This window comes from Astatotilapia calliptera, chromosome 10 (assembly GCF_964374335.1).
Source record: "Astatotilapia calliptera chromosome 10, fAstCal68.1, whole genome shotgun sequence".
Classification (NCBI taxonomy): Eukaryota; Metazoa; Chordata; class Actinopteri; order Cichliformes; family Cichlidae; genus Astatotilapia; species Astatotilapia calliptera.
The window spans coordinates 8,441,054-8,455,647 of record NC_137431.1 but is presented as its reverse complement, the minus strand read 5'-3'; the positions used below and the strand labels follow the sequence as shown (position 1 = coordinate 8,455,647).

General features: G+C 40.4%; 1 protein-coding gene across 1 annotated transcript; it reads left to right on the top strand.

Annotated features, from left to right (window-relative positions):
* Positions 1 to 2,221: 2,221 nt before the first annotated feature.
* On the top strand, positions 2,222 to 14,263 carry vkorc1l1 (vitamin K epoxide reductase complex, subunit 1L1). The gene is made up of 3 exons (XM_026181988.2): positions 2,222 to 2,606; positions 5,939 to 6,048; positions 9,762 to 14,263. Exons 1-3 carry the CDS (start codon positions 2,416 to 2,418, stop codon positions 9,986 to 9,988), a joined length of 528 nt encoding a protein of 175 aa, XP_026037773.2. The 5' UTR covers positions 2,222 to 2,415; the 3' UTR covers positions 9,989 to 14,263.
* Positions 14,264 to 14,594: the final 331 nt, after the last annotated feature.

Genomic DNA, 14,594 nt, shown 5'->3' with positions numbered 1-14,594 from the left:
TTGTTACAGGGAAACCTATGGAATGGAGGGCTGCCTTATGACTAATGGGCACGTTCCTGGTGTCACAGCACTCCACTCACTGGGTCAAGAAGGCAGAGACACTTGGCCATGGTCAACATCAGAAATCCGAAATCTGTGTGGAGAATCATATTAAAAAAAAGAAACATAAATACATTGTTTAGTAAAACAAACTCAATGTTTCCCTTTTAAATTTAGGTTTGCTGACATATACGTTTTTTTTGTTTTTTTTTTTAAAGAAGGCAGGCTGGCGCTACAGGTATTTTTTATTTATACATGAGCAGTTTGTTCTTTGACATATCAAAAAGCCCCGCATATTTTAATTTTTGTTTTGACAGACAAACAGCCCGAAAGCTCAAAGCAGCCAAAAATAACGCTAAAGAGAAATTAACTGATCCAGTTACTGACAAATGATAACCTGTTTATTTTCCTCCAATGCTAGCCTGAGCTGTGGGGACGCTCGGTCCATTCTGAAGGCCACAATGCACAATATCACTTACTCCGTCAAGGACGGATCGCGATCTCCTGACTGCTGTTACAAAGGCAGGTGTTGTTGCTCCTCTATGGGTGTGAACTGTTTTGGCATGGCGTCGTTGGCTGGGCTGTACAAATTCCAGGCAGGATTGTTTTTCTATCACAACCGTTCAACATAAACACAACGTTCAGACGACACCAATCCATAGCTACCTGTAAACATCGCAGAAAAAAAGCCATCAGGATGACGAGCTCTTGGTTCTCCTGCGTTTCATTTGGCTATTGTGATATTTTTCTGCAATCTTCCTCTCGTGCCCTGCAGGGCAATGGCGGTTTGTGTTCAGCTCGATTTCCCTCTTGGATCTTCCTTTACCGCCAGCGTGGCCCGAGTACTCTAGCAGATTGTAGTAGTCGTACTGATCGTAGTAGGCCTCCTCGAAAGAGACCAGTCTTTCAATATCTGTCGCCATTTGGACACGGAGAGCAGCACTTGTTCGCAGACAGTTTCTTGCAGCGAGTAAACATATGATGTCACGCCGTGTTTTAATACATGCAGTCATGTGATCACGGCTGTTCCACTTCCTTTTGTTTTTGAGGCGAGCACACGGACATACCAGAGAGTTTGTAAATTTAGAGTAAACACCCCCTTTCTGGACTTTTGTTTTCAAAGGGGGCGCTCGCGAGCTAGTTCAGGATGATCAACGTTTAGCCCGCGACATTTACATTCCGCAAACATTTTTGCTAGACACCTTTGCGATAATTTAAATACGCTTTATATAGATATTTCCGGAGTTCAATTGTATTAAACACATTTCTGTGAAATTTAGCGACATCGCAGCACCATGAGCCATTTTACGGCACATGCCATTTTGATTTCAGGCATGAAGCCAGCAGCAACAGAGAGCATTGTAGCACCAGTCTCCTGATGGCATCATCTTCAACCACCATAACCAGCTGCTTCTTATACGCGGATAAAGTTTCTGTTAACCACGCTTCAAACATCTAGTTATCGTTTGTACACAGATGCCTCAAAAGGAGTATGCGCTGTCGTAACTCCTCGACGGACCAGTCAACAGGCGCTAGCAAAACTGTTTCTCTGTGGGAAAACTATAAGTACATAAATGTCGTTTTATGGTTAAAACTACCTTCGCTAAAATAAAGAGGAACGCTGTATCTTTTGGCTAAAAGCATGTGTAAACAATTATTTTATCAGTTTAGCTCACCTGACCTGACAATTTCACCAAATACTCTCTCGCTAGCGCCCTCTGCTGCGCTCCTGGGTTCAAGAAACAAGTGGACAATTTCATTGATAGGAAGTGGAATGGCTCTGTCTAAAGATGAGCTCTGCGTACGAACGACTCGTGTCTGCCTTGTATTATGATTTTTTGTTTCTGTTTCAATTTGTATGTTCCGCTCTCACGTGACTGTCCGAGGACTATATATGAAAACTTTCAAATCAACTTGATTTTACGATAAAAAGAAAAGTATGTATTTTTATTAACGCGCCGACATTAAAAGGCCGCTTAAGCGGGACATTCTTATACAATAAGGTACCCTAAATAGGGCACCATTTTGAAATAAGGGAGCCTAAGTAGAGCATGTGGATTCCTGTTTTACGGGCAATGCGCTGTATGTATTTCTAAAACAAATCTGCACAAAATACAACAAATACCGGTCTCCCCAGTACTCTTACATGCATTCATGTTAAAATAAAACGCGGCACGTGGCCTGAATATCGTTTATTTGCCTGCTTCTTCTCTCCCAGAAATCTGCGCTCAGCATTTTCTGGGATGTTTTCCTCCTCGGCCCAGCGTCCCGCCCTGACGGTGTGGCACACGTAGTGACGCTTTTCCACGTCGCAGTAGAGTCTCACAGGCGAGCTGGCTGCGTGTGTATGCGTGTCTCCAGCTAGGCCAGAGAGTGATGGCGGCGCCCGTCCTGAGAGTGTCCACCCCTCGGTGGGAAAGAATAGCCAGGCTTCTTGTTTGCCTGCTAGGCATACTGTTGTCTTTATATGCTTTTCACGTCGAGAGGGAAAAGGCGCGGGATGCGAGTTATAAAGCTCTGTGCGACGTCAGCAGCTCCATCAGCTGTTCAAAAGTGTTCAGCTCAAGGTAATTTGAATTCAGCAAAGAGCGCCGACAGTGGCGCTCAATGAAGCTGCCTGCTATTGTGACAATCTGGGAAGGGCTGCGCGGTTTAAACTGTCAAATGCACTCTGCTAACATTTGACTGCTAACCCCAACCGTAAAAGCTAATCACAAGCCATGGCTGGTAGCTCTCTGTTATGCATGCATTAGTTAGAAAAAGTAACTTTACCATTGTAGGTGTTGGTTCTAAAGCGCCACATTAGCTTTGTAGCACCAAGAAGCTAATTTTGCTAACCATTAGCTAACGAAACCCGTTGGTTAACATTTAAGCCAGTTTCACTTCTGAACCAACTGACATCAGAGTCATAAACGCTGTCAGTTTTAATGGGATCCTGTTCAGACCGACTGTCCTTTGCACGTCTTAAAGCTAAAACATATGTTAAAACCAACTATATAGCATTAAAGTTCCCGATAGCTTGTGCGCAGCGAGGCTATTGTGAATGTATGAGTGATGCTGCTACGTGAAGTCAGTTACTCCGATGACCAGAACTGGGACATTTGTTTGCTGGGTTGATGTTGGTGAATTTAGTCAAATAACTTAAATGACTAACCTCCTACTTTGGCTGTCACACAGCTGTCGTTAGCTCTTGTGCTAACGTCACCAATTATAATTCCAAAGAGCTAAAACCCTACAGCCTGGTTACCTAAAGGAACACAGAGCTAGTCCAGAGGTCAGTGGAGGGGACTGTAGCATCACGCATCCTTGCCAGACAGGTGCATCTCCAGAGATTATTACTTAGATTTTTTTTTCTCATGATTATTATACACTTTTTGTATGCATACTGTTAAGGTGCTTAATAGCTTTTGGTGGCCATTCAGTTCTAATAAAGTACAATAACACCATCTACTGGGCCTGTTTGAATGAGAAGCACTGCTGGCCCTGATTACACCTGGAATGCAACCTGTCTAGGACTTACTGCATATTTGTTGAATGAGTCGGTGACTTTTCCGTTTGAGAGTCTGTCTCAACTGATGTAAGCCTGCCCAAGTGTAACATTTCTTTTAAAGAAGAAATCGAGCTGCTTACATTGGTCTGATCAGTTATGGTTTCCAGCAGTGTAATCTTTATGTCATCCTGTATTTTTGTGAGCTGAAGGGTCTGTTTTTCTCAGCTTATCAGTTAAAGAACTAGGCACAATGGTGCTCTAGTGAAATGAATGGAAAGAAGGACATGTAATGTGGAAAATACAATTTATTATATACAGGGTGCACACACAATATACATTATACAAAAGGAGAATAAGCTTTCACAAAGTGAAATGCGATTGCAAAAAGCAAGTCCACACTAGGACATAACCTTTGTGTGTTCCTAGTACTCTTACTGTGAGACATGGTGGATTGCGTTGTTACGTCGGACAATGTCAAACATGGATCAGAGTTATTGAAATGACATTTACACATGCTTCTATCAAATTATGTTTTACAATGATAAATAAGCAAGTGCATAGATCAATGTGGATTGGGGCTTTAAAAAATGAAGTTCTTCAGGACTGGATCTTACTAGGGGTGGGTTTTTATAATCGATTCATCGATTAAAATCGATTCCGGCTTGGATAACGTAAAATCGATTCATTAAAATCCTGAATCGATTCATTAAAATCCTGAATCGATTTTTTTAATATAAATTTATTTTGCCCGAAATGCCAGAATCTCTGGTGACATCTCACAAAATTTCAAGAACCACCAAACAGTTAAGACAGTAAATGAGAGCAGGAACACGGATTCTGCACATAGACTTAAACACACAGCGCGACCCGCGGATCAGAATCAGTGAGATGTCGCCTTTCTCACCCGACGGCAAGGACACGGTCGGGGCTGAAAGCCGACAGCTTGCTGATTCTGATGTGTCGGCGGGTCCAAGCTTTGTGTTCACGCCCTTTATGCGCCGATTCTAAAGCTGTTAGTTTGATCTCTCTCCAAACAATATTGACCGAACCAGCAGCAAAAGAAGATTCACATAAACATCGTCATGTATTCACTCTGACTTTTACTGTTTTGCTTCCACCGCGATGCACAGCTCTCTCTCTCTCTCTCTCCCTCCCTCTCTCTCTCTCTCTCTCTCTCTATCTCTGTACTTCAAGAACAGTTTCCCTTTCTTCATTATTCGCTTGCTTGTTACGCACAAGTCTACTGTTGTTTACAGCGCTGTCAGCCGCTGTTTTTTTCCCTTTTACATTCTTCCGAAAAGAAAACCTCATTTCTGCTGTTCAATACTGAACAAATTTAAACTTTTTAAAATTATTCAAAATGCAAAACGCTTAACCATGTCTCTAATAAAACCGCTGTAACTTCAGAGGTAATGTTCATATGTTGATTAATGGTTTTCTTTCGTTTTTGATGTACTGCAGAATATTTTTATAAAATCCCAGGCCAGGAAAATCACCTTCATGTTTTTCTGTGTTTTATCTTCAGCTACTTTGACACAAAGGTATCTGCTGTGACGCTCACACCTTTGATAAAGTCTTGCGTGTGTCAGCTTCCTTTTTATTGATACAAAAATATGTAAATGTACTGATCTGAATTATAATATTTCTGACTGTCAAAATATCCCAGATTTAAATCGAATCGAATCGAATTAAATCGAATTAAATCGAATCGTGGATCGAATCGATTCGGGACCTTGTGAATCGGAATTGAATCGATTCTAGAAATCAGTGACGATACCCAGCCCTAGATCTTACCCATCATCTCTCTCTCTCTCTCTCTCTCTCTCTCTCTCTCTCTCTCTCTCTCTCTCTCTCTCTCTCTCTCTCTCTCTCTCTCTCTCTCTCTCTGTGTGTACACACATATTTATTTAATCATTTATTTATTTATTCTGCATCCTGCATACTTTGGCATCCAGAAAATACAAACAATGATTTCATATACAAAGAAAAGATGGCATATCAGAAACTCAAGGAAGAAAGAAATTCCTCCTGTTTGAACTGCTTCATGTCAGGCAACACATAAGTCAAGACGTAGTGATTTGTCTTTGTGACATGCTGCCTTTCTACATATTTTGGAATTGGTTTATTGAATTTCAGGCCAACAATAAATGTTTTTTGTTACTGAAACAGATTCCCCCCCCCCTTTTTTTTTTAAAGGTTCAGTTTATTAAATAGTAAAATGCTCTTCTGAGAGTAATAATTTGCTGTTATTTTACTCAAATGAACACCTCACTGCAGCATTTTAGGAAGCAAACACTAGGAAGTGTTTTTTTGTTTTTTTGTAATATCTTTTGACTTCAGTCTGCCTCGTTGCATGTTGTGCATGTTGATTTCCATGAATAAACTCTATTTTATTCTATTGTGGTTTAGGTGGGGTCGAGGATTCGGACTCCTGGGCTCAATTTTTGGAAATGACAGTGCACTGAACCAACCCAACAGTGTCTATGGGATTGTCTTTTATGCCTTTCAGCTGCTTCTAGGTAAGCCTATACTCTGTTCCCAGTTGTGGGTTACTTTGTCATTACGTTTTGGATTATATATGACAAATCTCTCTTTGCCTTTGCTCTAGAGGCAAGTGCTGACTCAACTTGTTGCTTTCCTGTAACACAGCTATTTTTGCCTCAACCTGACTCACATGACACTGACATCACACGGAGTTTATAAATGATAATAATGCAGTTAAATGCGAAGTTTGTGTTGTAGGAAGCATTTCCTGCTGACCTGTATTGAAATGTTTTTGGACCTCCCATAGGACTGCAGAGATGAGTTTTTAGAAAACTTCTTATCCTTCTTCTGTTTGGTTTGATGCCTGATATCGTTTTGTTTGCCACACTCTAATCTTGACACCGACAGATAACTGTGATTGTGAATATTTCTCTCTCTGTGTGTGACTTGTTTTAACTTGAACATTGTTTTTCCTCCCTCTGGCGTATGTGACTCAGTCATGCTGGTTCGACATGTTAGCCTGCCGGAGGCCTGTAGGCTTGCCCGGCCACCTGGCCCTAGCACTGAACAAGAGGTCCTTTTAGCTGCTGCATTTAACACTCATTTGACTAGGACAATAGTATCCCAGTTTATCCAAACTGCTGCAGTGGGTAAAGATTTCCATATTAAAGACTGGTTGCATGGCCTTGGATTGGAAAATATTTGCACGTAAGCATTGCTCCAAAATCAGCATAACCAGGGCCATAATCTCTGGTCAATGCCAGTGAGCAGGTTAGAACAGCCGTTGCAAAACACTGAATTATTGCTATAGTTGTGACATTTGGCGATGTCCCTGCAGAGGATCTTTAGCTTCTTTATTCCTTAACTGTAATGAAGAAACTAGAGATTAGTTACGTGTTGCGAGGACGAAGTAAATATACAGTAATATTTGTGTCGAGGTAATCAAGCAAAGTTTGAGATTCTGATGAACTTTTATCCATTTCAGCTCTATAAGTGAACACTTACTAAATCAAGCACATCTGTTAACACCCATCTGAGATTCTTACTGCGTGCTGATCATCACAGTCCTCAGATGCAGGCTATTCACACATGGAGGCACCTATATGTGTGCAGATGTATCACAGTTAACTTTCACTGGTTCATCTGTTTTCACTCAGTCAGTGAGGGTTTAGTGTCTTTGAAGCATGAAGTTCACATTAGAGCAGGGCGATATGACCAAAAATATTTATCACGATATACATTTGAAAATTTGCGATAACAATAAAACTGATGATATAATTGACACTAGACAAAATACTTTACAACTCCACAACTTTATTAGTGCAAAAAAAACCCCATCAATGTATTTTCACTTAAACACTTAATCATTAAAGTTATATAAAACTTTTACAGTGCAAATGCAAATTCCTTGCTGACAGTTTAACCAAAAGGCATTTCCAGTGGAAATTGGCCGACATATCCTGAGCATAACCATGTATAATATCCACAAAACCTAATAGGTTATACACACAATACGGTAATATTATGTTGAACCACAGTACGTATCACTCCGCGAGGCTCCTGTCTACGATAGGCGTAATGCTCCGACAATCCATCAAGCGGTGCAAAGTCGTACTGAAAAATTTGACAGATTTCCGAGCGCCGTGTACCACATAAAATCGTTTCGAGGTCAGTAAACACAACCAGAATTCATACCAGAATAGCTAGGTTTCATTTGACGTAGACGTGACGTCGACGTAAAGCGCGAAATTTGACTGGCGGTCGGAAGTGAAAAAGATAAGCGCAAAATCACAGACAGACAGTACGCAAAATGCCTATGTCCTGTTGTGTTTACGGATGCTCCAGTAGGTCGACCAGAGAAACTGATAAACGGTATTTTAGGGTACCAAAAATAGCCCAACGAAGAGGAGAAAAATGGAAAATTCTAACCGAAAAACGTAGGAAAAAATGGATTTTAAATTTACGTTTACAGTCGGGAGGTAATGTTATGTTTGCAAACGAACTTATTAGCATTAGGTTGTCGTTAAATTCTCGTTTACTTAGTGCTTTTAAGTTAGTAGTCTAATATTGACTTAATTGGGACTATAGGCTGCCCAAGTGCTTTGGATGACGAAGAGTCGGAGGACTGGGCTCCGACGGTCAATTTCGGCTACGAACGAAAACCCAGATCGGAATCAGTTCTCAAACGAGAGAAAAGAATGAAGCTTAAGGCAGAACAGCATCGATGTGCAGAGGCGATTTTGGATATGCAACAGACGGCTGAGAGCCCGGATTTGAGCCTAGTGACAGTGGAGAACAGGCTACTAACCCTGCCATACAATTGCAATGAGCTGCAATCACTTCTCCATCCTCCTTTGCAATTACCCAAGTCTTCAGAGGTGTCTCGTTAGACCGCTGAGAATGGTTTACCTTGAAACAAACAACTGTCACTCTAACGAAGTCCTAAGGATGTGGCATGTTTGTTGACGTTAAAGCCGCTACCGCTAACTGTTAGCGTGTTTAAGATAAAGCAATATAAGAACAAACACTCACCCTTGCAAACACCAAACTGTATCCATCACGGAGACGTTTTGTTCCAAGGTTGTGGACCCACCCGCTGACAAAAAAATTGCACAATAGCTGCTCTCCTGACTCTCCACAGTGTCCATGTTTACTTCCGCCCTCCACTCAAAAATCACGCTGCCTCCGCACGTCATCAGAACCACGTGACCGCAACCCAACTATTGTCGATTTTCAGAAAAATGTGCCGTATTTTCCAAAAAACACGGTAATAACGACAGCCCGCTAGCATGCGCTACCAAAAATGGTGCTTTGTTGTGCATCTGACAGATGAAAGCCAAACCAGTTACACACCACTGAAGTTGCAGGATTTTTACAAACCAATTCTGGTTCATCCGTTTCATTTAACAATCCCCTTTCGCTCTTCTTATTCTGCATCGCCGCCTTGTGCTTATGTAAACAAAGGCTCTGCGCATCTGCGTTTTACCCATATTCTATCGCGATATTTCATTTTCCTATCGTTGCCCAACATTACACCGGTATTACCGTGAACGGTATGATATAGCCCAGCCCTAGTTCACATCCATAGTCAGTGTTGTAGTTACAATAGATGGCAATGGGGACACCCAAAAGTACACACAATCTACTTCTGTGTGTGTCTGTGGATACAGCAAGGAGCAACACACATTATAGCTGCTTGAAAGAGCGTGCTTAGAAAATCTTTGCTGCCTTTCCTCCCATCATTCAGTCCTTACACTCTTTTGACAAACGCAGTAACTTTACCAGTACATCTGTAAAAATCCTTGTTTTTATCACCGCAGGCTGGTGGAATCGAATACAGCTTTTTTTAACATGTTGTTCCCAGTTGTTAGTGATTGTTGAACCAAAGCTGCATCCCATCGTTTGATCTAAATCATGATGATAAATGTCTAAAACAATAACGGTAGCAAAAGAGAATACCTGTGTGTTTAGTAGTGACTCCTATGAGTACAAACCTGGTGTAAAAGAAGTGCAGACACTGACAAAATAAGGACGTGTCATCATGTGACAGCACGATGACATAAGCAGCCGGCTGGCTCAGTGTGCGGGCTGAATGTCGTCACGAGGACTCACAATATAAATGCAGAAGTGCCTGAGGCTGAAAGCTCTGTGACAAGAGCTCTCTCAGGAGATTGTGTGAAGGTGTATTTTTTTATTAATTTTTTTAATGGTTACCTGTTTAAGCCTCAATTTGTGTTTCTTGCCTTAGGAATGACTGTCAGTGCAATGGCCGCCCTCATTCTCATGACGACATCCATCTTGTCGGTGGTTGGGTCCCTCTACCTGGGTTACATCCTCTACTTTGTCCTAAAGGACTTCTGCATCATCTGCATCATCACATACGCGCTGAACTTCATTCTCTTTATTCTCAACTACAAGCGATTGGTTTACTTGAATGAGGCCTGGAAGCAGCAGCTACAGGCCAAGCAGGACTGAGCTGCCAAGAACGGCAAGACAAACCCGAGAAACAAACAAACAGAGAAAAAAAAGAAATGTGACCTCTGAACATTTGACTTGCCACCAGGAGACCTTGCTTCCAAACAATGTTTATTCTGCTGTGTGTTCAAAAAAAGAAAAAAAAAATGAAGAAATTTAACTTAAATGTTGGGCCTGACAACTCATTGTTGATTGCAAACACGGAAGGATTTGTAAGTGAAAGATGATTTTTCTTTTCTTTTTTCTCCTTTAATTTCTTTTTCCTTGTTTTAACATTTTAAACTCGCTTAAGGAAGGGTGTGTGTGTGTGTGTGTGTGTGTGTGTGTGTGTGTGTGTGTGAGAGTGAAAGTGCGCGTACATGTGTATGCGTGCATGCTCGGATTTGGGGGAGGTGAGAACACAACAACAACAACGCAAACAACCAGAGGCAGAGGACAGCTCTCATTTGAACAACAATTGGAAAGTGGAAGAAAAACACAGGACCTTTTTTAGGGTGCTTGATTTGAAATGGTTGGAAAGCTCCTATTGCTGCACAGCTCATCTGCACTAAAACTCGGAGCCGAATATTGGGTTCCAAAATTAGAAGAAACACTCACTAGGTTATCGTTTAGTTGCAAATCAGGTTCTATGAGAAGGGGGCAACAGTTTGTGTTATTATTTTTTTATGTTTACACTTTTTAGTATATTTCTTTTTGAAGAGGACCACTAAAATAAAACACGGCACAGTGTGAGATGTATTGTGTGTGTGTGTGTGTGTGTGTAGATCAGTCAGAACGTTTGTTTTGCAATTCTGTACATAGCTGCTGAGCAATATTCCAGACTAGATTGTGATTTAGTGTCGACACAAACCTTTAAGGAAAAAGGAAAAAACTACCAACAAAGCAACAGAAAATCTGGATTTTAAAAAATTACAAATAAGTGATCAGGGTCTTAGTTTGGTGGGTCAGACTTCAGATGTGTTCGGGATGTCTTCTGTCCTGTCGTCCTGGTCGGGTGTGCAGTTCAGCCGTGTGTGAATTTCTTTGTTGTACGTGGTTGTTTCATCTGAAGCCACAGAAACAAGTCTTTCAAAATGGAACTGTGGGTTCTTTTTGCCAGGTTTGAGTAAAGGCACCCTCACTTTTTTTTGTGTTGTTGTTGTTCTTGTGGATAAAGCATTCCTGACCACCACACGAGTGGAAACCCATAAAGAATTATGTGCCTAAAGGAGTGTTACGGTAAATTACCTTTCCTTTTTTTTTGGGGGGGGGGGATGTCATATTATTGCATCAGATGTTTTTTTCCTCATTGTTTTATTGTCACAGGTCCAAGGCTTTATTTTTATGATCACAATTTTGTAAATTAAGATACCAGTAAAGTGTTTCTCTCTCCCTAATAGGCTCATAAAGGTAGCAAAGCCTGCTACACTGTGATTGTTCAAGGGCAGGAGCGGCCTAGTGGCAGAAGCAACTCTTTATTTTTCTGTTCCCACTTCATTAATGTTCATTGGGCTTTTGTATACATGTGATTATCACTTGAACAGTAACAGTGATCTTGCCAAGCTGAGTTACAGTTCATTTGCAGGATGTGAACAAAACTTGGAAAATGCACTACTTTGTGATTGGTGGGAGATCTGTAAGAAAGCCAAGCAGCGTGTTAACCACACGGGTGGTTACTTGGGTTTTGTTCCAGTAGAAAAAGATAACCTGATCACTGTTGTTTGTTCTAATCCACCATTGGAAGGTCTAAGCAGACATGGAGAAGGCGAGCGCAGCATGTAGTGAAACGAGGGAGTAGAACCATCATCTCCCTTCCATCCAGACTGCTGTCCACTGTTAAGTATCCTGTTTGTCACGTGCACGGTACACCATCTCCTGGCTTTTAGCATATGTTGGCCATCGGACAATCTTGCACCCACTGTCAAAGATCAGTAAGAGTCATAAAAAGTGTAATAATGTGATTCATCTGTGGTCTTAAAGCAGCCTGTTGATAGTTTCATCCCTGATCCTCTCCATTCCTCTGTAGTATAATTCAGGGTCTCGTACAAAGCTGTTCCATCGTTCTGAGGGTTTTCAAGTGTTGATAGCAACTGTCATAGTCACAAGTCATTTTAGTGATTTACTACTGGTGATGTGATAAATCACAAAGTCATTGGTTGTGTATGAAAATGGAAATTCAGGTGATCCCTTTTTCTTTTTTTTGGTGAAATAATTTCTGTTCTTGTATGTTGGGACTCATTTACTACGCCTCTGTTTTCCAAGGTACACTTTATAATAATTTCTTATAGTTTTTCCTGCATTCCAGGCAGACATTTGTTTCTTTGTGAAATGATGATTATTTAATCCTTTACAGTCATGTTGAGATTTGTTTTTTGGGCATGTCCAGTGTGGGCCTACTAGCTTAAAATGGACCTGTGATGCTAACACTGTTACAGTGGTGGATGCTTGTATTAAACGTGGCCAAAGTTTTAAATAATGAGGTCAATGTACAAGTAATCTCTGTGAGACAAAAGCTCAGGTTTCAGACTGCTCTAAAGAGCCGGTGTCGGGTCATTTTCCCACTCTTGACTCTTTATGGTATGAATGAGAGTGGCATTCTCTAATGTGGCCGTCTCAGTCTGATGGTCCGGACGATGAGCGCAGAAGATCCACACACTTGGTTCAACCCTTCTGTTCATGAGGGCAGAGGGATCCTGAACATATGGATGAACTAAGGGGCTAAGATAAATGAGGATCATTTTGAACTATAAGTCACACAAAGCTACTCTAATGGAGTCCAAGAGAAGAGCATATGGGGCCACTTTAATATAGACTTCACTTTGATTTTGATGGTATCTGATAATGCTCTTAAAGTTTTTAAAGCAAGATTCAAAATGGATCAATTACCCAGAACCCAATCACCTCTAGCCACTTGGGTCATGCTAATAATGGAATTTTAGGTTTCCCTTATGCCAGTATGAAAACTGGTGAAAATTGAATTTCCATGCTGCATAAAACAGAATGGAGATGAGTGGCTGCCTGGAATAGGAGACCTCATTCAAATATTGGTTTGCTTTGAAAAATGGTTGCCAGTTCTGTAAATGTGATTGGTGGTAAAGTAGCAAAAAAAAGAAGCGAATACCATTCAAGTCCTTTAAATGTTAGTGTCTCATAGTACATCTTCGGTAAGAACTTCCCTATCTACAGTATTTCCTGGCTTATGCCAGGTTGTTTTTCATCTCAGCACTGGACGAGGTTACCAACCACACTCTTTTATCCTTTGTCTGCACGCTCACAAGTTTTGTGCAAGTGAATCCATAGAAGTCTTTTTTTTTTTTTTAAATTTAAATAACTGACAGATTGCTAGTTAAAAAGTATGGTTCCTGTGAATACTGATATAGAACTGAGAAGCGTACAATATCTAAGATTCCAGTCATGAAAGCCCATTACACCATTTGTGTAAAGTTACTTTAAGACTACAAGAAAGAAATTTGATGGATGTTTATTCAAAAGTTTGGGAAATCTTTGCCAGGTAAAAGGATCACCATTTCCTTGATGATGTAACTCTAAAATCAAGGTCAAGGCATAATCTTTGCTACATTCTCACAAATCTTCATTTAGGCCCTGAGGTAAAACTGCCATGTTAGTTGCATCACCAATGCCAACGAAAGTGCCTTCTGTTTGATCACTAGGCCTTGAGCCAAAGACAAGCAACAGTAAATAGCCTTGTAAAACGAAGAACTGCAACAGGCACTTGTGCTTGCCTTCCTTAGGATGAAATTTGCTTAATTGGTAATTCCTAAAGATTTGATACCTGGTATCAGTACGAAACTCTATTCAGAAATGGCCGTTCCTTTTTTCCTTACTCCACTATGTAATTATCTTTATCTTGCTTAGTTAGGAGATGTTTGTTAGCAGAAAACACACTGTTCCAATGATAAGATTGTAATGTTTTTTCAGAATTAATTATGCCCTTTAGCTGTATAGACTGTTAACATTCTGGGTTGTTTTAGTAAAAAAAAAAAATGTTGGGGGGTTGGAGGGCTAGGATATCCACGTGTCAGCATAAAAGGTTTATTAAATTTCTTTGTGGAGGAAATCTTACTGGGTTTGCTTCTGTATTGCCAAATATGTTTTAAAATGCTGTATTTTCTTACATGGAAAAGTGTTACATGAATGGTAGGAAGGTGCAAAAAATAACCTGTTTAAATCCAGCTTACCTTAAGGGAAAACTGTGGAAAAAGGTTGACGTGAGAACATTTTTAATTGTGTCATTGTCATGTGGAAATGATCTACCATTAAAACATTCCCTCTGAAGCTGTTAGTTTAAGTTATTTGAATGAAATAATGTGTTTAATACACAAAAAGACTTGCTTTTAAGTCTTTTAGGTTTTATTAGCTTAAATCTTTAGAATATTTGGACTAATAAAACCTAAAACGCAATCTTGTTACTTTGACAACATTTTTGAGTCTTTCAACAATATTCAGGGGATTTTATCTGAAAGATAAATGAGAGCGTATGAAGTTGTATCACAGCTCAGCAGATGGTGGTAAGTTACCAAAAGCATCATTGTGTTCCCTTTTAAAGATAACTGACGTACTTTATAAAATATTATCCGTTCTGTATCTTCCTGGATCTAAAAAAAAA